We start from the raw sequence: 22,999 nt of genomic DNA, 5'->3' as shown, positions 1-22,999 counted from the left end.
TAATGACTTTTTTCTCAGAATTGTGAGATAAACTCACAGTTGCGAGTTATAAAGTCAGAATTGTGTGATATAAACTCACAATTGCGAGTTAAGTCAGAATTGTGAGAAACTAGCAATTCTGTGAACATCTTTTTTTCCTGAGAACAGCACCTTATAACGCAATTGCTTGTTTATATCTCACAATTTTGAAAAAAAAATCAGAATTGCGAGATACAAAGTCGCAATTGCGAGGAAGAAGTCAGAATTGTGAGATACAAAGTCGCAATTGTGAGAAAAAAGTCAGGATTGTAAGATACAAAGTCGCAATTGCAAAAAAAAGTCAGAATTACAAAAGATACAATTTCAGAATTGTGAAATACAAAGTCAGAATTGCGAGATACAAAGTCAGAATTGCGAGATACAAAGTCAGAATTGCGAGATACAAAGTCAGAATTGCAAAAAAAAAAGTCAGAATTGTGAGATAAAGTCGCAATTGATGTAAACAACAGCATGGATTGCACGGTTAATATAGTACTGAATATGTTGTTCTGCTAATTTATGCTGTCTAAACCACAGAAGCAAAAAAAAAAAAGTGTGGAAGCTGCTAAATCATATAGAGTGTCAGAGCTCTGCCCTGGCAGCTTTGTCTGTGCTGTCTTTGTTTAATGTTTCTTTGTTTATCTTGTGTCTTAACACATGGCTTTGTCTTTGTTTGTGTCTACCATGTGTTCCTGTGGTCCCACCTCCTTGTTTCCCTTGGTCACGCCCTCTTGTTTAGCCCTTGTCTTGTCCTCGTTTCTTCTAATTGTGCTCACCTGGCCCTCATTACCTTTCTCCCTTTATATTGTGCTATTTCTCTTTCAGTGTTTGTGGGCTTGTTTTGTGTCATAGAGGCAGTGCTCACTTGCTGCTCTATATTCCAATCCTGCCTTGTAGTTTGGTGTAGCCTTGCTGCAGTTTTGCTGCTTTTGTTTTTATTTATACCTTTTAGTAGTGATGGGAAAATGAAGCTTTTCGAAGCACTAAAGCTTTCCCCTCAACTGTATCGTAAAAAGGTTCATTACTCGAAGCTTTTCAACACGTTGCACACTAATGACATCTTGTGGCCAAAGTTGGAAAAAGTTGCCTTTGCGTCCCAGATCTCAAAGCGATTTTGGACAGTTTCATCAAATACATCAAGTGCAACGAAAACCGTCAGAAATTAAAAAATAATAAAAATGTCATTTTACTTGAATTAATCTGTAAATAAACTTTTTTATAAAATTCTAAAAATATAAGCATGGTTTATGTAGGCATCTATGTTCAAAGTAAATTAACTGTTAAGTTGACTAATAATTATTATTAATTAGAAGTGCTAGTGAAGCAAGGATAACTACAAAATTGACATGCACAAAACTACACATGTACATATTTATCCGTATTATGATTTTATTCTTAACAATAAGCGAATGACACTTGAAACCTGCGCAAGGAGTTTGCGTTATTTGAATCAGAATATGAAGCAGTCACGTGGTTGTGTGTGAAAACGAAGCATCGGACGTCACAGGTCATGTGGTTATGGCAAAACGAATCAAGCTCCGGTACAGTGCTTTACTGTGAGATGTTTCGTTTTTTTGATACAAGCTTCGAAGCTTCGGTGTCAAACGTTACATCACTACCTTTTAGCTTTCTTGCTAATATTTACTTAAAACATTATTTTTAGTAGTTCTTCTGTCTTGTTTCTAGTCTTGTTTTATTTGGCTTTAATATTACTTTTTATAGTTTAAATTCAGATATTCTTTTTTACCTTTTTGTTTTGCTTTTATTCTTTTTTTTTTTTTTTTTTGGTATTTTTATTTTTCCTTTTTTACATATTACATGTTTCTCCCTGTGTTGTGCTAATTAGTGTTGTGTGGTCTTGAATGTTGTATGTTTGTGTTGTGTTCCCTCCAGTCCTGCCCTCCCAGCCTGAGACTCCCTGCCTGTTGGTTCTCCTGGGCAGCTCGCCAACAAAGCCTGGTGCTGAGATTCTATCTCTGATTCTGGCCTGCTTTGCATCCCGTCACTCTGACTGCTAGCTCTGGCGTTTCTGCTCTGGCGTTCCCCTCAGTATTCTGCCTGGTTTGGCCATATGTATGGGACTGTTTTCCAGATTGTCCATCTCTGGAGGCACAATTCTCTTTCAGCTGGATTGGAGCTCAAGATTGTTCACCCCTGTGCACCCCTGAACCTGTGTTGTCAATAATTGTCTCATTCACTCTGCATTTGGGTCCCTTCTTGCTAACCCTGACATTGAGAAGGACTTCATAAGCAGGAAAGGGCGCAATATTTTGACAAACATTAATTTAATAGGTGGAAAAGATACATACGACAAGAATTAATTAAAATGTTAGCCTAATAATTTACCAACCTGATAAGAACAAACGTGAATGTTGTCAAGACTTGCCCTGGAAATGCTGGTTCATTTTGGCCAACCACAAACACCTTTTGCTCTTCAGTTTTTTGAACTCTTCTCCTTGATTTGTTATAACTTTTGGCAGTCAGTAGTATTCCAGATGTTTTTCCCAGTCTGACTGATTAGTACAGCCCAAAACATGACAATAATTGACATTTTCAGCAGCAATAATCAGCGAAATATACAAGTTTCATTCTGTTCAGTGGAATTTTTACCCTTAATGCCGCCAATACAACAGATTGATGACGTGTTGTGAAAACACTCTAGCACATAAAACTGCTGTCTATTTCATCAAAAATATCTTAATTTGTGTTCCCAAGATGAATGAAGGTCTTATGGGTTTCGAACGACATGAGTGTGAGTAATTATCCTGGGCCGAAACTACAAGGAACGTGTCTCCGCAAAGAATTAACCAGGAGTGGTAGGCCTTTTGACATCAACAATGTGACCGTTAACCAAAATGGGTGGTGAACTACTAAGGTATATACATTTAATTATACTTAATAATCAAACTTACCTAACCTAAAAGGTTACTCATGTCATTTGTTTACTGGGCTCAAGAATGACATTTAGTGTCTAGCTGCAGTCTGTGGGACAGTCTGATTGTCAGTTTTATGAATAAAATCTGCTGAAAATAATCTTCATGTGACAAGAACATTCTGATACAAAAGGTCTGGGCAAATGGAGAGGGACAAATAAAGAGACACAATTTATCAGGACACACCTTATAATTGTAGTACTACTCCCATGATATCAATTTACATAATCAGCTGCTTCTGGTTACAAAACAATCTCAGTCTGTTATAAGCGTCTCCTCCTCCCTTGTCAGCACACGGTTACTGAACCAACACGCACGCAACAACTTCAACTCTGCACTTAACAGGTTCATCTAGAACAGGTATCAATTTATTTTGCATTGTTTTAAAGTCTGTTTCATACTTTTTGTGATATTTAATCATAATTCTATCAATAATCATTTTCTGTGTTTACACAGTATACTGTGTATATTGTGTAACTATTGTGTTAGGTGTTACATTTAGATTTTTATAAAAATACCGCCTTAAAAACTGAAAGAAAAAAGCTGATAAATTCTACTAAGCACTAATGATTTTATCCAGCAAACTGGGTTTTATATGATTTCATTATTTGTATTACAGTTTCTGTAGACTATAATTGTGTTCTTATAGGCGCAGTTTCACAGACAGGGCTTAGACTAAGCCAGGATTAGGCCATAGATCAATTAGGACATTTAAGTAATTTTTATAAACATGCTTAGAAAAAAACATTACTGGTGTGCATCTTAAAACAAAAAAAAAAATACTGATATATTTTTAAACTCAGTCGGTGCAAGTTTATTTCAGTTGAAACAGCTCGGACTTACATTTTAGTCTAGGACTAGGCTAAAAAAATCTTTTAATTTATTATAAAGATTATTTTATTATTTAATGGTTTTATAACATCACGTTTCATAACATAAATAATGTGCACGTGTACACCAGTGAATTCTGATCATATGCAAACAGGTTTAACAGGTCTGACAGGATGAGATCAACAAAAATGCTGGCATTCGAGACAAAAGGCATCTCAAAACCCTGCAAATTCTATACTCTAAGTTAATCTAGTCCATTCACACAGAGAGCGACGTGAGACACAGCACAGCAGAATTAAAAAAACTTGTTTAAAAAAGTCTTGTCATGTTTTTAAAAGAAGTTTTGCTAACGTGACACGTCATTGAAAAAACAGAAGAAGACCCCGGGGGAAAAAAACTTTTTTAAAGTCATAGCACAGTGGAATTGTTTTTTTAATTTGAGTGTCTTCACTCAATAAAAAGCAAAACAACAAATTAATTCGGTGTGAAAAATATATCCATATAACAAATATGTTTACAAATTTCCATATAACACTGTGACATATTGTCATGATTACATTAAAATGGCTAATGCATCTTGAGCTCATGACTCAACTTTTTCTCACAGCCGAGACAGCAGCTCTTGACAGCATGAAGGCCGTGATTGTGTTGGTCGTACCTCTCCTGCTTCCCTTGGTCTCTGCTCAGACATTTCGTTGGGGCCCCTGCCCAACACCAATGGTCCAACCAAACTTTGAATTAGACAAGGTATGTAAATACTAGGGGTGGGCATAGATTAATTTTTTTAATCTAGATTAATCTAGATTAAATCTTGGAATTAATCTAGATTAAAATGGCTAATTTGAATTCTGCTGAAGGCATTCAGAATATGTGTGCTACCCAAATAATGACTTAAAGTCTTTGAGAATGGATCATAAAGCTCATAAAGCTGTTCTATGATAATTTGTTGATGAAAATAAATTATGTTCAATTAGATGTACTTGTGTTTACTAACTAACTAACAATGAAATAATTTTTTCTACCTATTAGATTGTTTTTTTTTTTTTTAACGTCAACACCTACCCAGCCCATTACATGTTACACCGTACTTTTATTTTGACAGGTTGCCGTGAAGTTTCTGTGTATACAGTATGATATGATGCTAGTTTTCTCAAATGAAACGGTAAAAGTGACACTCACAGCAGTTTTGGAGATTGAGTTTATCTGTTCATGTGAGATGAAAATGCCAAAAATTACCGGGAGCGTCACGTGTGTTTCAGTATGCGTGTAACGTTAGTAAAAGCTCGTCTCCGCAATGCATACATACAGCTAGGCAAACGGAACATATCGGATTCATATTAAAACGGTCTTTTTGCATTTCAGTTTTCACATACACTAGTCCATATCGCGATTTGAATTAAGTGACTGACCAACATTTGATTTATGAATCCAAAAAACGACGAATTTACGTGGCATTTCGCTATAGTAGATTCGGTTTTTATGAATGGAGGACGACGCGATCCCGTCTGTGTTTTGGCGGAGGAGACTTAAACGCGCGACCATATTCTATAGTCTTCGGTATACATCCGCGTTAAACTATCAAGGTGAAAGTCATCATAGCTTGCGTAGTTTAGACCCAGCTCCCAACCCAAATTTGAGAATAGATTAACGGCGATATTTTTTTTATCGCGCGATAAGAGTTTCACGTTAACGCAGCACGTTAACGCCGATAACGGCCCACCACTAGTAAATACACACAATCTTAAATCTCAAAATCGTCATTATTTACTAAATCCAAATGCTGTTATAGTGTACACTTATATGAGTTTTACCTTTCTCTCCTAGTATCTTGGAAAGTGGTATGAGATCGAAAAGCTCCCAGCGTCCTTTGAGAAAGGCAAGTGCATTGAGGCAAACTACGCACTAAGACCTGACAAAACCGTCCGAGTTCTCAATGTTCAGACATAGTGAGTAACCAAATCTTCTGACTTCTAAATTTAACTTGTGTTTGTCACCATTGTTTTTTTTTCATAACTAAATTGTGTTTATATAAAACAGCAAAGGAAAAATTAGAACAGCAGAGGGCACAGCAATCATTCAGGACCCAAAGGAGCCAGCAAAGCTTGGAGTCAGTTTCTCATACTGTAAGTCCATGAATGTGGTCTGTGTGTGTTCAAACAACACATTTCTTGAACACTGTAGGATATTTTTTCTCGTTTTTTAAAGAGTTCTTTCAGTGCTGGGCAGTTTGACCAAAAATCTGAATTAAAAATGAAATTACGCTACATAAAACAACTGTGCGAAACAAAAACAGCAGGCAGGCTGAATGAGAATGCAAATCCACTCTCTGACAGCAGGTGGCACTTATGGAACAGCAGCAATACAGCGTTTCCATACTTCATTAATATGCATTGTAAGATGTAAAGACAATATATATAGTCTTTTCTGAACTTTTCCCTTCAGCCATACATTAATATAAACCCCCAATTCAGGATTTCGTATTTTCAACCAATATATTGCGCATCATGAACAGTGTTTGCTCTGCCTGCTACAGTATTTTCTCCTCTTTGTGTTCGTCTTCAGCATCTCTTGCTTGTATTAACATTGTTTACAGTTGGTTTTGCAACCATTACTCAAAAGGTGCACTTTCCACCTTTTTCTTCCTGTAAGAACTGGGGTGCCGCCATTTGTAAATTTTATGGGTCTGGCTTCCGGTCTCATCCACGTCTAGCTATTTTTATCTGTACAAAACGGCAAAATATTGCAAATTGCTGTCTTACCATGTTATTTTAAATGTATCATCTTAATTATCTTAAAAAAAAACAGTTTTACTGTTTACTGCACATTGTTATTTCCCTTTAGTGGATAATAAACTGGAAGTCTCACCCATAGGCTTACTTCTGCTTGGAAGAAAAAGTTGGATAAGTTCTTATGTTAATTAAATCTTCTTCTTTATTATATGCAGTCACTCCCTATGCTCCATACTGGGTCCTGTCTACTGACTACAACAGCATTGCGCTTGTTTACTCGTGCACTGATGTTCTTCGGCTCTTCCATGTGGACTATGCCTGGATCCTGTCACGCTCACGCATTCTGCCCGCAGAAGCCATCTACCATGCCAAGGAGATCTTCTCACGAGACAACATCGATGTGAGCAAAATGTTTCCCACTGATCAGCAAGGATGCGATGGTACTTTGTAAACAATGAAGACTGAAATATATATATTTTTGGTTTAGACAAATCCTTAACTATCACTATTATGAGTGTAAACAGTTTCAATTATCGTTATAAAACTACTCCTGTTGCACAACATTGCCTAAAGTGTATATGTATTTTGAAAAAATAATAAATAAAGCATTATCCGTTGCTGATGGAGTTCTGTGTTGTCATTCCTGAGAAATAATTTTAAAAAATACAGTTTTGCAAAATATGAATTATTTGACCAAAATAAGAGGGATTATACAAAATGCACGATATTTTTAATTTAGTACTCACTTGAATAAGATATTTCACAAAAACACATGTAGTCCACAATAATAGTTGAATTTTTAAAAGTGACCCCATTCAAAAGTTTACACACACTTGATTCTTAATTCTGTGTTGTTACCTGAATGATCCAAAGCTGTTTTTTGTTTGGTGGTAGTTATTCATGATTCCCTTGTTTGTCCTGAACAGTTAAACTCCTTGTTGTTCTTCCAAAAAATAATTTAGGTCCCACAAAATCTTTGGTTTTTCAGCATTTTTGTGTAATTTAACTCTTTCCAACAATGACTGTATGATTTTGAGATCCATCTTTTCACACTGAGGAGAACTGAAAGACTCATATGCAACTATTACAGAAGGTTCAAACTGAACTGATGCTCCAGAAGGAAAAATAATGCATTAAGATATGTACATTTTTCTTATTTTGTCTAAATATATATATATTTTTTCATTTAGTACTGCCATTAAGAAGATACAGAAGATACATACATGTGTACCAGAAGACAAAATAAATAAACTTTACCCTGATCTTCAAATTCAAAGTATTGATTTTAATGCATTGTTTTTCCTTCTGAAGCATCAGTGAGCGATTGAACCTTCTGTAATAGTTGCATATGAGTCCCTCAGTTGTCCTCTGTCTTAAAAGATCATAGTCAATCAAAACCAAGGAATTTGTGGGACCTGAAGGTTTTTTTCTGAAGAACAGCAGGACAAACAAGTGACTCATGAACAACTATCACTAAACAGCTGTGGATCATTCAGGTAACAACATAGTATTAAGAATAAAGTGTATGTACACTTTTGAACAGGGTTTTCTCTTGTGGACTATATATAAAAATCTTGTAAATAATAATAAAAAATGTTTTATGTGAAATATCTTATTCAGGTCAGTACTAAATAAAAATAACAAGCATTTTGTGTGATCCCTCTTATTATTTTGGTAAAATAATTTACATTTTGCAGATTCTGCAAGGTGTATGTAAACTTTTGACCTCAACTGTACACCGAAGTCATGTCTGTTCTGCACAATTTGTGATATGCATTGGTCCTCAAAATTGTGTTTTCTGTGCCTTTGTGATTGCTTTATGTAGATAAAAAAATGTGTTTAGATTACTACTGGAATATTAAGGAACTAAAAATGGAATTATGTTCTTGGAATGTAAGTAACATTGTTTTTTTATTTTCATGTTTATATGGAATGATGCATAAAACAACTTTGAAACACATACTGTATCATATACAGCCCTGAGTTGGGTTTCAATGATGCAGATCTAGTTTGGGAGGGGACAAAAATTTCCTGAACTTGGGGTTCAGTCTGTGCAGAACCTGTGACACACAAAATCTTTTTAGCTCTCAGACCCGGACGGATCACTGCTGCAAACGAGGTAATGTTGTTCATTTCCAAAACAATTAGCAATATACATAACTTGTTATGTGACTCAATTATGAAGCATGCATGAACATAATATAGCAAACTATTTGCTTTTTCAAGCTTTTTCATATTTACTTAACATTTTAATTTGTAAAAGTTTTTTTTTTTTAATTATTTTTATTTCCAGGGAATGATGAAGTGGAGTATTGTTTTGGCAGTTTTCTTGCTATGCTTTCTTGCTAATAATCTCAGCGGTAAGCAGTGTATATCACTCATCTCTGGGCACTTTGAATATTTACTTTAAAATCTAAACTTCCCGAATATGAAAATAGCTGTATTTTATGGTAAATATTTCTGTATTATAGGACAAAAGAGGTTAATGTTTGTCAGATAAACAAAGTGGGACATTGCATGAAATGAAAACAGCAAAATACCACATGTTAATATCATAAATATTAAAGACTTGAGCTGTGTTCATCAGGACAACTGTGCACATAGTTAGGAATAATATTTGTGGAGGAAACTCACACGTTTCTTAAATCCCTTGGGAGATATTCAGTTCTCAAGCATGAATCAGCTCTTTGTAAGAGAGGATTTCATATTTCATTCACTCTTCTCTTCTCTCTCCTTCCACAGGTGCCAGATTCATTCCTGAAGGGGGTAAACAGACCATTTATCATTTTGTTTACACACCTTTAGCCAGTATATATTAATAGTAGTATTTAAAAATCCTAAATACACAATGCACCTTTCAGTTGAACTCTTGGTGCTGGTTTTATAATTATATTCACTAACTGTATTGTTATGTTTGCCTGAGGAAACAAAGAGGCACATTTAGACACAACTTCTGCAGTTACACATCAGGAATTCTGGAATGCAAGAACTCAGCAGGAATACACAAGCTCTATTTTTCTCTCTCAAATGTAGTGCCCTATGAACAGCCCCCGGCTGTGCCCTACTGGTCTTATTCCACCTCAGATTTCTGGAACTACGTGGAATACTTCCGCAACATTGGGGCCTACGACCGGATCAATGAAATGGCCAGAACATTCTTCGCCCATCAGCATCTGGGAGACACACTGGGTTATGAAGTGGCAGATCAACATGAACACTGAGTTGATATCATTAGTTCATCACTTAAAGTTTAGTTTGTGTCATTAGAAACTAAATGTAACTAAACAGCATTTATAATCCTGTAATGATGCCATATTGTTAAATGTAGCATATTACTACTAAAACTACTAATGTTTGATTGTAGTGTAAGTGCATGATTGTGATGTATTATACGATTACTGCAGCTGCAAATATAGGAATGTAAGAAATAAAACCATAAAGTGTCATACTGTTGCACACCAATTATTTTAACAATATCCTTGCAATAAACCGTGAGAACCAGTTCGCCAACCGAGCCAGTGGGACCCGTTTCCCACCCGGTTACGTTTTTACGTAACACCACTAGTGATGAATTCCGCGAATCGATTCCTTTGAACAGTTCATTCTAAAGAACCGGTTCGTAGCGGCATCACGTGGCACTGGCATATTTTATGCTTTAAACATTCGAATAAACTCATATTTAATACTATTTTATTACTATTATTGTTTTATTACTATTATGTTTAGGTAATTAATTAATATACTTGTTTTAATGTGTAGCTGCAGCCATAATTCAGCTCATTTTATAATGCATTCAAGTCCTTCAGAAAAAACATTTAGCATTTATGTATGTTTAATGAACACGTGTTTAGAGTCATTTTATTTATACTTTTGCTAATCGGCTAATAAATTTAAAAAGTGGGTCCTTCAAATCGGGTGTTGAAACCTATGGTTGAAACAGATTCATTTAGAAGATTCGACTCAAATGAACAATTCATTCACGAATCGGACATCGCGAATCGAAACAGCACCGGAAAGAGAGCGAAGCGCTACAGTGTTTGTTTTGGTGAATGTGACAGTGAGCTGAAAATACTTAATTTTAACATTTGTTCATCGCTGAGTTAAGTTATAAGTACTCACGCTTTAGTTATGAAGCCAGCAGTTGATGAAATGTTTCCTGAAGGAGCTGGTCCGTATGTGGACCTGGATGAGGTTGGTGTTTACAGATGTTTCTGTGCGATTTTCTGTCTGTGATAAACGCGTATTTAAGTTTACATGAACTTAAAGGTGTCATATATATGTAAACGAACAGAATTATGTATCATTTCAAGTAAACCTGTATAAACCACAGCGTAACGTTAACTTAACCACTGTTACTTGTAATCTTCCTTCTGTACAGTGGAAAAGCCCATTTTTCTCAGACGTAGGCTACATTAGTGTTTATTTAATGCATGTTTTGTAAATGTTTATGGCCTTTTATTTATTCAAAAGCCAGGAATGAGTAAATGTGTTGACTGGTCTGATGAGCTATTATTATGGTACATTAGTAATGATGTAGTGCTGTGTGTTGACAGGCAGGAGGCAGCACTGGACTGCTGATGGATCTGGCCGCCAATGAGAAGGCTGTACATTCAGACTTTTTCAATGGTGAGACTCACAAACAAAAAAGTTATAATTTATTATGTACAGTAGGTCGATCGGTTACGTTCATTGACCGTTCCAATGGTTTGTCATTACTAGATTTTTTTATTAAAAATAATTTTAATGAAAATTTCTAGGAAAGATTTAAAGATGTAGGCCTAGCCTACACAAATTTAATTTGTAGAGTAGAGCAAAACATGCACATTTCAATGACTTTTCAAGATTTATTTACTTTTCCAGACCTGGAAATGTCAATTTTTAATTCACTGTTGAAATTCTGGAATAATTAAGAACCAATCATAACTGGAATAATTATTTTTTAAATGTTTTTTATGTTCACTAATATATTATGCTGCATTCAAAAATACAGTAAAACCAGTAATATTGTGAAATATTCTTCCTATTTAAAACTTTTTTTTATTTGAATATATTTCAAAATGTAATTTGTTCCTGTGATGGCAAAGCTTCAGCATCATTTTTCCAATTTTCAGTGTCACATGATCCCTCAAAAATCATACCAGTATGCTGATTTGCTGCTCAAGAAACATTTCGTAATATTATCAATATTCAAAACAGTTGAAGCATCCAGTTCAGCAGTTAAAATCTGCTTTATATATTTAAGATTCTTTGATGAGAGAAAGTTCAAAGAAAATTATTTATTTGACATAAAATAATTTGCACATGATAAATGTCTTAAATGTCACATTTGACCAATTTAATGCATTCTTGCTTAATAAAAGTATATTTCTTTTTTTCCCTTAACTGTAATAATTTTACACCACAACTGCTTTTAAAGATATAAGATCAGCCAGAGAGAATGCAATCCCAGCGAATCACCTTACACCTTAATAACTAAAATAAATTAATTAATAAAATCATGATAGACACAAAACTGTAACCCGGGGGGTTACTCCACAAAAATCAAAATATTAAATTAAAACAAACTGAATTTAAAGCAAAATAAAACAATACTAAACACTAACCTGTAAAAACTAAAACTGAAAAAAATAAAAATAATAAAGGAATATTTTTTTTATAAAAAAGCCTATAAATGTAACTTTAAAAAAGTAAATTAAAAATAAAATAACAAACTACAATAATAAAATAAAAATGAATAAACATAAAATAAATGTAATAATAAAATAAAATAATAAATTAAATATTTAATTTAACACTAATGTATTAAAAAGTAATAAATTAAATTAAAACAAACTAAATTAAAAGTAAAATAAAATAATACTAGACAAAAATAAATAAAAAACAAATGAAAAGAAAATAATAAAATTATGCTAGATACCAAAAACTGTAATAAAAAGCCCATAAATATAACAAACTACAGTACTAAAATAAAATTATGCTAAATACAAAAAAATGTACAAATAAAAATGAGTAAACATAAAATGAATAAAATAATCAATTAAATAAATATTTAATTTAACACTAAACTAATGTATTAAAATAATATTATACAGAATAAATAAAATAAAAAACTAATGAAAAAAATAAAAAAAGAAAAGAAAATAATGCTAGATACCAAAAACTGTATTAAATAAATACATAAATAAATGAACCCTCTGGGGTCTGAGAATGTTTTGGGGCCCTGTAGAAAAACAAACAAACAAACAAACAAACAAACAAAATAGTAATAATAACTTCATTAAAACACACTAAATTTAAAATAAAACAATACATCTAACTTAAATATGCTTGTTCACTAAATGCAAAATATTTCTTTCAGCCAAAAAAATCCTTGTCGAGGTACCTATAGAATTCAATTCATAAATGTTACTTGCTCCAAACCTTTGAATAGAAATGTTTCACGGTTTCCACAAAAATGCAAAGCAGCACAACTGTTTTCAACATTGATGATAATAATAAATGTTTCCTGAGCACCAAATCAGCATATTAGAATGATTTTTTTGAAGGATCATGTAAAACTGAAAACTGGAGTAATGATGCTGAAAATTCAGCGTTGCATCACAGAAATAAATTACATTTTAAAATATGTTCAAACAGAAACCAATTAATTTACATAGTAAAAATATTTCACAATGTTACTGTTTTTTACAGCATTTTTGATAACTTATAACTAATTCGAGACATTACAAATCCTAATGATTACAAACTTTTGACCATCAATATGTGTATGTGCAAAATTTATTAAAACACATTCTTTCCATTAAGTTGCTATTATCATTTGTTTGCTTCGCAACGGAATATTCCAAAGTGCTTTAGCATGCAGACTCTACAATTTTCTTTACACTTTTCCGCCTCCTATACATAGTGATAGTAAAGCTAGTTTAAGCTTGGCACAGGATGACCTAAAAACAGGCAGTTAAAGAGCAAAGGAGGTTTGAAGCTGAGCCCATGTAAAGCGCTTTATTGGGCTTCATTGGCTCCAGCACAGCAGGTCTTCCCTCTTTAGAGGCTCTGTATCCATCTGCAGCGCTTGAAGTAGCTGAACACGTGTCACAAGGGCGGTTTTATCAGGGGGCCTTTTTGAAAGGTTTATGGAAAATAACCCAGAGACCCCGATAAGAGCTCATACCCTCGTTTAACTAAGAACAGCATGTCATAGATGAGCTATTTGTGCAAATTTGACACATTCTGGTTTCCATTTTCTTTTCCTCCACAGATTTTGAGGATCTATTTGATGACGATGATATTCAGTGATGAAGAGGACGAATAGGATTTCTCCATTGTATAAAATGTTGTACATTTAAGTGTTTTCTTTCTTCACTCAAGAGTGATGTTCAGTTGAATAATAAACTTTTGTGCAATACAAAGTCTTCCTTTTTCCAGATGTTTCCACAGACATTCCGAGTCAAGTTAAAATTATTATAAACGTTTTCTCCCTAGGCTGAAATCTGTTTCTAGCCCTGATTGTAGGTTTTTGCACATTCCTGAACACCTGTAAGGCTGCATAATTACATGTGCGATCCACTGTTAACATAAAGCACAGATGTTTTACACTGACATTGACATAAAAATATTTTTGCTCACAGATATATCTGAACAGACATCATACAGACATCTGTTATCATTCAGATAGTCAGATAATTCAAAAAGACATGCATTAATTCCTTATCTGTATTGCTTCATCACAAATAGGATTTTAATTGTGAATGATCACTCGTAATGCCATTGTGAGCAGTTAATTGTGGGATGATGGATTGAGTCGCTGCTTGGCAGATGTGCATATGATAAAATTCCCCATAAGGGTTTTGCCCTGTTTGCTGCAGTTGATGGTTTAGTGCATTTAGTGATGCAATATTTAAAGACGCTGTAAAGACACATATGGTACATTCCCAGGTGCTGATGGCAATGCTGAAGTTGTGTTATTATATAGACTTGAAGGTAACCTACATGCAGTCGAAGTCTGAAGTTTACATACTCCTTGCAGAATCTGCAAAATGTTGATTATTTTGCCAAAATAAAAGGGATCATACAAAATGCATGTTATTGTTTATTTAGTACTGACCTGAATAAGATATTTCACATAAAGGATGCTTACATATAGTCCGCAAGAGAAAGTAATAGCTGAATATAAAAGGAATGCATTATAAAAAATTACCCTGTTCAAAAGTTTACATACGCTTGATTCTTAATCCTGTATACCTGAATGATCCACAGCTGTGTTTTTTTTTTTAGTGATAATTGTTCATTGTTTGTCCTGAACAGTTAAACTGCCTGCTGTTCTTCAGAAAAGTCCTTCAGGTCTCACAGATTCTTTGGTTTTTTAGCATTTCCAACAATGATTGTATGATTTTGAGATCTATCTTTTTACACTGAGGACAACCGAGGGACTCATATGCAACTATTACAGAAGGTTCAAATGCTCACTGATGCTCCAGAAGGAAAAACGATGCATTAAGAGACAGGGTGAAAACTTTTGAATGGAATGAAGATGTGTTCCTTTTGCCTAAACATCATATTTTTATCATTTAGTACTGCCCTTCATAAGCTACAAAAGATACTTACATGTTCCAGAGACGACAAAATTGACCCTGGTCTTCTAATTCTAAAAGTTTTCACCTCTCAGTATCTTCTGAAGGGCAGTATTAAATGAAAAAAATATGATGTTTAGACAAAATAGGAAAAATGTATGCATATTTTCAAAAGTTTTCACCCCTGGTGAAATGCATCATTAATGCATTTCATCATTTTTCCTTCTGAAGCATCAGTGAGCGTTTGAACCTTCTGTAATAGAGTCCCTCAGTTGTCCTCAGTGTGAAAAGATGGACCTCAAAATTATACAGTCATTGTTGGAAGGGGTCCAAATTTACAAAAAAATGCTGAAAAACCAAAGAATTTGTGGCACCTGAAGGATATATGTAAACTTTTGAACAGTGTCATTTTTATAAATTCAACTATTATTTTTTCTTGTGGACTATATGTAAACATCTTTTATCTTTTATTCAGGTAAGTACTAAATAAAAAATAATGGTAAAATAATTTTGGTAAAATAATGAACACTTTGCAGATTCTGCAAAACGTATGTAAACTTTTGACTTCAACTGTATTCAAAGAAATAGTTCACTCAAAAATGAAACTTTGTCCATCCAAGATGTAGATGAATTTGTTTCTTAATTTTGGAACAGTTTAGCATAAGAAACTTAGCAATACATCACTTGCTCACCAATAGATCCTCTGTAGTGAATGGGTGCCGTCAGAATGATTGTCCAAACAGCTGATAAAAAAAAAAATCACAATAATCCACAAGCAATCCTCACGACTCTAGTCTATCAATTAACATCTTGTGAAGTGAAAAGCTGCACATTTATAAGAAACAAATTCATCTTTAAGACATTTCAACTTGATTCTGGCCAAAATCAGTCTATTATTCATAATAACACTTCCTCTGGTAAAGCCCACCCCCTGTTGTCCTCTCACATCAAAATCCACCAATGTATTTGTTTTGAAGTATTTTCACTTTTAAACAGTGCTTGATCTGTACATATTTCTCTCCTGATTCGGACGAGAAAACTTGGAAAACGAGGATTTTAGCTAAAAGAAATGGTAAAATATGTCTTGATGGAATTGTTTATTACAAACATGCGGCTTGTGCATTACTTACATTACATGCGGATTATTGTGATGTTTTTATCAGCCATTTGGACTCATTCTGATGGCACCCATTCACTGCAGAGGGTCCATTGATGAGCAAGTGATGTAATGCTAACTTTCTCTAAATCTTCAAGTCTGAAAAGTAACAAACTCATCTGCATTTAGGATGGTTTTTGAAATTTTCATTTTTGGGTGAACAATTTCTTTAAAAACAAATCTGAAAACCAGATTATGAAGCAAAAAACAGTTATTTAGTAACTGAAAGCTACACTACTAAACTAAACTTATTAAATGCACCTAATATATATATGACTGCTTTCACTATTTTGAGGGCAACTAGTTTAGACACAAACTTTGTCTTTGTTCCCCCATTTTCTAACTAAAGCAATTGCGCAGATTGGATTTTTTTTATGCCTTGTACTTTTTGTCCTTCAGCATTTTTTCTTTACCTCTTTAACACAAAACAGTTGATGTTCTTTTCTCTCCTCCTGTTTCTGTGCTTATAATTGCAACATCTGATTGGTTGACTCGCTGGGCCAGAGAAGGCCAATCATAGGGTTGGAAGCAGCATGTAGTCGGCCCTATGGGATGCACCTTTGTGTTTTTAATTATCAAGGTTGGGTTTAAATTGTGGCCAGGTTCTTAAAGGTGGCCCAGTCGGTGTACAGGGGTGTGTTGAGACAGTAGTACACGAGGGGTTTGGCTCACCTTCCTCTTCCAGTCGGTCAGCTGTAGAGCTGAACTTCAAGGCCTCTCCCCAGCAGTTCATATCATCACATCCTAACACAGGTAAGACACAGCTAAAAAACCTTTTGTATGTGCTTTCATTTGTCTGATTATAAAGCAAATGCACATTTCTACATTTCAAAAACCCTTATAGTTGCATTTAACAATATGCAGATGTGCCCCAAATTTACATTTCTTAAACATTTGAACATGTTTTTTGCACAGTTAAATGGCTGTAAGAGAATTTTTTAATTCTTTTATATTAAGAAAATATTTCAAACTTTTTGTTTAAAAAAAGCTGAAAGCTGCACAAGCAAAAATAATGACACTGACAGGAAAAATGACTTTAATTGTATGTTTCTTTGTATACAGGCAAATTGTAACATGTAAAAACCAATAATTTGCAGATAATCGAACATATACACTACCAGTCAAAAGTTTTTGATTTTTAATGTTTTTTTTAAGAATTCTCTACTGAACATCAAGCCTGTATTTAATTGAACGCAACAAAAGCAGTAATATTGTGTAATATTTTTTACTATTTAAAAGAATTGCTTTCTATGTGAATTGATTTTTAAACATAATTTTTTCCTGTGATCAAAGCTACATTTTCAGCATCATTACTCCAGTCTTCAGTGTGACATGACCGTTCTGAAATCATTCTAATATGCCGATTTGCTGTTCAAGAAACATTTATCATTATTATCTATATTTAAAACAGTTGAGTCATTTTTTTTTTTTTTAGAATTCTTTGATGAATGTAAAGATTTTTGGGAAATAAATTATAGAAATTAATACATTATTTAGCAAGGATGCTTCAAAAAGTGATGCTAAAGACATTTATAATGTTAAAAATGATTTCTATTTCAGAAAAATGCTGTTCTAATGAACTTTGTATTCATCAAAGAAACCTGAAAAAATTCTACTCAGCTGTTTTCAACATAATAATAATAATGTTTTTTGAGCTGCAAATCAGAATATTAGAATGATTTCTAAAGGGTCATGTGACTGGAGTAGCGATGCTAAAAATTCAGCTTTGGAATCACAGGAATTAATTGCATTTTAAAATATATTCAAATAGAAAACAGTTATTTTAAATAGTAAAAATATTTCACAATATTACTGTTTTTGCTGTATTTTGGATCAAATAAATGCAGGCTTAGTGAGCAGAAGAGACTTAAAAAAACATTACAAATCTTACTGTTCAAAAACTTTTGACTGGTAGTGTAGAGCTAAGTTTTTGGTACTATTTGCTGAGTTTTTTTATTTGATCGATTCTTCCTCTCAAAATGGTCAAATATCAGTTCAAATATTGCATTGTTCATGTTAAAGTTTGAATGCGAAAATACAAATTTAAATGCTATAAATAATTTTGTTTATTCAAAGGGATCAGGAAGGTTAAGAATGGCTCGTTCCGTCTTCCATGTGTTGCTGCTAGCAACACTGTTATTACCAGGTAAGACTTTTGAAAAATATTTTTTTGGTTTTCTCATAATTCGAGCTGCTTTATAGATCATTTATGTATGTATCTTTATTTTTAGTAGTTCTATGATAAAATGCCAGATCAGTTAGAAGCTACTTAACTTTGTATCTGACTTTGTATCTTTTGAGTTAAAGGCTTGTATAGCAAACAAGGGGTATCATGTTTCTGAGTGCCAGGTCTTTGCTTTTTGCTCTGCAACTGGTAAAATGATTAACAGTAGTCAGCAAAAACTCAAGTGCACCAGGTTTCCAGATGTGGCAGCAGTTTACGAGCTCATAAAAATAAACTTGCTGATACTCTGAAAGAGCAACATTTCCTTTACCTCCCTCATACAAGACATTGAGATCTTCCGTTCAGTCACCGCACAGTAAAGACATCCATGATCCGCTCGTCCCCATTCCAGCAGAGATGAACGTCACCTTCAGAGAGATAAGACAGAAAAAGTGTCAGTTCATATATTTTTTCTGACGCTGGGATAATTAGGTTCACCTGTAGTTACAGAGGCTCCTTTCCTTTGTAGATTTTATAGCTTTTGCTTGTAGACGAGCTCGGTTACTGTGGCCCCCTGCTGTCAGGCATCAAAGTGCTGATGTGTGCTATTTGAAGATTAATTTCCTACAATACCCTGTATATTGCCACCTTCCCTTCCCCCCAAAAACTTGTAAAAGTGCATCCTGCTGCCCTCAGCTCATTGGACCTTTACTGTCTGTAAGCATTTTCTGCTCTGTCTTTGACAAAATGCAACATCTGGTTGAGACTTGGACCCCCTAATTTTCCCCCTCTACTCTTCTTCTAAAACAGAGTTTCTGTTGGCTGTCCCTGTTACCCATCGTTTAAAAGGAGATGGTAAGAATGGCTTGCTCTCCTGTTCTGTCAGCTTCTTTATACAGTTGAAGTCAAAAGTTTACATGCACCTTGCACAATCTGCAAAATGTTAATTATTTTAACAAAATAACCTGACTTGACTAAGATATTTCACATAAAAGATGTTTACATATAGTTCACAAGAGAAAATGTCCCTGTTTAAAAGTTTACATACGCTTGACTCTTAATACTGTGTTGTTACCTGAATGATCCACAGCTGTTTTTTTGTTTAGTGATGGTTGTTCGCGAGTCCCTTGTTTGTCCTGAACAGTTAAACTGCCTGCTGTTCTTCAGAAAAATCCTTCAGGTTCTTTGGCTTTTCAGCATTTTTGTGTATTTGAACCCTTTCCAATGAGTGTATGATATTGAGGTCCATCTTTTCACACTGAGGACAACTGAGGGAGACTTTTCTGAAGAACAGCGGGCAGTTTAACTGTTCAGGACAAACAAGGATCATTCAGGTAACGACACAGTATTAAGAATCAAGTGTATGTAAACTTTTGAACAGGGTCATTTTTATAAATTCAACTATTATTTTTTTTCTTGTGAACTATGTAAACATCTTTTATGTGAAATATATTATTCAGGTCAGTACTAAATAAAAATAGCATGCATTTTGTATGATCCCTCCTATTTTGGTGCAATACTTAACAGTTAGCAGATTTTACAAGGTGTTTGTTAACTTTTGTCTTCACATGTATCTGTTGTATAGCTACCATATAATGAAGTAACACGTAATGTTTCTGCCAGATGGAAGTGATGAAAAGGCAGGCTTTGAAGCAGGTCCAAAGAAACTAATCCGCAACAGGAGAAACATCAGTTGGTACAAGCAGCACTCTGACTTCTGGAACTGGTACAAATACTTCACTGACAATGGGAACCAAGAAGGAGTGAGTACAGCGTATTATCAACTAAACAGGACAACAATCCTATACGAATTGTTCATAGTTTTTCCAAAGATTCATCTAAAAGGAATAGTTCACCCAACAATGAAAATTGTGTCATTAATTACTCACCCCCATGTTGTTCCAAACCTGTAGGACCTTCATTCATCCTCAGAACACAAATTAAGAAATTTTGATGAAATCCGAGAGCTTTCTGACCCTGCATAGACAGCATGGGACTGACACGGAAGTAAAGAAATTATTGAATAAAGTTGTTATTTTTGCACACAAAGTACTCTCTTAGCTTCATAAAATTTAAGTTGAACCACTGTCACATGGACTATTTTAATAATGTTTAATTATTTAATAATTACTACCTTTCTTGGCCTTGAACATGTCAGTTCCATTGTTGTCTATGCAGAAAAAGCTCGGATTTCATCAAAAATATCTAAATTTGTGTCCCAAAGATAAATGAAGGACTTACAGGTTTGAAACGACATACAGGGGAGCAGGGGAGGGGAGTTTTGGCTGAACTATCTCCTCAGTATCAGGCTGTTTGTTGTATAATCCAAGTACTAAATCAAAATCATTCGTTGTCACCTTTCAGGTTGCAGAGCTGGATCGCGTCTATCTCGCATACTTGCAGAACAAGAATCGGGCTGAGGCACGTAGTTCCTACAAGCAGTACCTGCAGCACCTTAGCGATATCTACAAATCTTGTGCCGAGTCTGATGACCCAAACTGTGTTGCCTCGTACACCAACAGACCCAAACCCAAGGCTGAGGCACCGGCGCCTGCCCCGGTCAAGTCTTGCGACCCTTATAGGGACCCATACTGCATGTACTCGAAGGGATACTCGTATTACCCATACATGGCACCAGCCCCAGCTGCCGTCAAAGCACCTGCACCGGCCCCAGTCAAAGCCCCAGCCTACATCCACACACCTGTGATGAAGGACCCACGTTCTGGTTACTACTACTACTCTCCAATTGTGCAATCCTTCCTGTCAGCCGAGCAGAGGGCCGAGCTGTTGCGCATCTGCGATGCAGAAGATGTTGAGTGTCTTCAGTACCACCTCCGTGCTGCTTACGGATACAAGCCAGCTGCTGCCATGGCCCCATCCTACGCTCATCTCGGCTGTGACCCTAAGACCGATCCTCACTGCGTCCCCCATATGGTCCAGAAGGCGCCATCCAGTCTCTACCTGCGTTATCCCCATTGTGATCCTCGAGTTGACCCATACTGTGCTTATGCTGCTGCTCTGGCTTCCTCGCAAAACCTTGAAGCCCCATCTTCTGGACCTTGCAATCCTCTGTACGATGATAACTGCAACCCTCTGACAGCCACAAGGTATGGCAGCCTGTCTCCTGAAGATCTGAAGGACGAGCCTGCTTCTGATGCCGGTGCCATGCGGGCACCTCCAAGCCCTCGTCATGACCCTTACGCCATGTACCGAGATGCATCTGCTGGGGCTGACCTGCGAAGACACCTGCCTACACAACTCCAGCCTCCAAGGCACCAACCAGAGGAGGCTCAACATCCTTTGGGACCCCGTGGGAAGACCAAAGAGGGCTATGACTGCTTCATTGGGTACGATGAAGAGTGCTTCCCACTGGGTTCCCAAAACGAGCACCGCCCTCCTGTGCACAGACAGCCATCCTTGCCAACCCAAGCCTACGAGCCCCATCTGAATGCTGATGGATCCAGAAATGGAGTGATCGAACCTGATCCCGACTGCGACCCAGAGTACGACAGAAACTGCCGCTTGCGCCGCTACGAACCTGAGGTGGCCCAACCTGCCAGTCCATTTCCTCAAGAGGAGCCAGCCCAGGAGGAATCCCACCGTGAGGAGGTCCCTCAGCATAGAGAAGAGTCCTACCCTGAGGCTCCAGGCTACGACCAGCAGCAGTACGAGCGTTACATGAGTGGACAAGAAGATCCATATGCCGGATATGGCTCCCAGGAACAAGGAGCGACTAGTTTTCAGGATGTCCTAAGAGGATACGGTGGTCGGTATCCTGGCCAGGATGACCACCGTGCCTACAACGGAGACTACAGAAATAAATAAATACCTGTGACAATGTATAACAAAAATAGTCAGGACAAAACATGTTTTTTTGTTTACACACTTGTAGAAAAGGCCCACATCAGTTTCGCAGAAACTCACTTGGTTTGCTCACAATATTTTGGTGAGCTGCTGAAATTTCCTAGCTCTGGAGTTTGACAGCACTTGTATAGGGAAAATAAATGATTTCTTGTTAATTCTTTTAGCCCATGTAATCTGATTTTGTGTTGCAGCATCTCTAGAAGAGATATTGTACTAGAAGAGCACATAAAATAGCTCTTCGTAGCTTCGTGGAGGGAAAATTACACCAAACAAAATTTGCAAAAGGTGAAAGGTGTATTTGAATATACTGTAAGCTTTTTCATTCATTTTGGCTTTTTCTTTGTAAATTCACCCCACAATTTTCCTTCAAAAGAATATTTAATGAACTTCTGGGACCCTTGTTTAATGGTATTCGTTTTTAAATCGCCAGATTGATGCTTTGTGATTTGTTTGCATATTTGTAAGATGTTTTTCTTTGAATGTTTCAAATAAAAGCTTTAAAGATCTTGAGTCTCTTTATTTGCAAATGCATTATTACTACTGACAATCTAGCTAATTTAACATACACAACCAGTCAAAAGATTTTTAATGTTTTTAAAGAAGTCTCTTCTTCTCACCAAACCTGCATTTATTTGATCCGAAATACAGCAAAAGCTGCATTTTACAATTTAAAATAACTGCTTGCTATTTGAATATATTTTAAAATGTGATTTATTCTGTGATCAAAGCTACATTTT

The 22,999-nt window shown here is 35.4% G+C and overlaps 4 protein-coding genes across 4 annotated transcripts; all 4 read left to right on the top strand.

Moving 5' to 3' along the window:
• The first annotated feature begins 3,174 nt into the window (after positions 1-3,174).
• Positions 3,175-7,128, top strand: apodb (apolipoprotein Db). Its single transcript, XM_073831156.1, has 5 exons — positions 3,175-3,311; positions 4,390-4,529; positions 5,607-5,728; positions 5,820-5,905; positions 6,727-7,128. Exons 2-5 carry the CDS (start codon positions 4,413-4,415, stop codon positions 6,960-6,962), a joined length of 561 nt encoding a protein of 186 aa, XP_073687257.1. The 5' UTR covers positions 3,175-3,311; positions 4,390-4,412; the 3' UTR covers positions 6,963-7,128.
• A 1,442-nt stretch (positions 7,129-8,570) lies between these two features.
• otos (otospiralin) lies at positions 8,571-9,957 on the top strand. The gene is made up of 4 exons (XM_073830338.1): positions 8,571-8,630; positions 8,805-8,871; positions 9,254-9,277; positions 9,545-9,957. The coding sequence occupies exons 2-4, from the start codon at positions 8,808-8,810 to the stop codon at positions 9,730-9,732; spliced, it is 276 nt and encodes a 91-aa protein (XP_073686439.1). The 5' UTR covers positions 8,571-8,630; positions 8,805-8,807; the 3' UTR covers positions 9,733-9,957.
• Positions 9,958-10,499: 542 nt separating this feature from the next.
• On the top strand, positions 10,500-13,917 carry cops9 (COP9 signalosome subunit 9). The gene is made up of 3 exons (XM_073831200.1): positions 10,500-10,702; positions 11,065-11,137; positions 13,767-13,917. The coding sequence occupies exons 1-3, from the start codon at positions 10,640-10,642 to the stop codon at positions 13,802-13,804; spliced, it is 174 nt and encodes a 57-aa protein (XP_073687301.1). The 5' UTR covers positions 10,500-10,639; the 3' UTR covers positions 13,805-13,917.
• A 2,943-nt stretch (positions 13,918-16,860) lies between these two features.
• On the top strand, positions 16,861-22,767 carry and1 (actinodin1). Its single transcript, XM_073831175.1, has 5 exons — positions 16,861-16,987; positions 18,311-18,380; positions 19,209-19,253; positions 20,022-20,161; positions 20,763-22,767. Exons 2-5 carry the CDS (start codon positions 18,329-18,331, stop codon positions 22,221-22,223), a joined length of 1,698 nt encoding a protein of 565 aa, XP_073687276.1. The 5' UTR covers positions 16,861-16,987; positions 18,311-18,328; the 3' UTR covers positions 22,224-22,767.
• Positions 22,768-22,999: the final 232 nt, after the last annotated feature.

This window comes from Garra rufa, chromosome 24 (assembly GCF_049309525.1).
Source record: "Garra rufa chromosome 24, GarRuf1.0, whole genome shotgun sequence".
NCBI classification, from domain to species: Eukaryota; Metazoa; Chordata; class Actinopteri; order Cypriniformes; family Cyprinidae; genus Garra; species Garra rufa.
The sequence above is the reverse complement of the archived record's forward strand: the minus strand, read 5'-3'. Positions and strand labels throughout refer to the sequence as shown.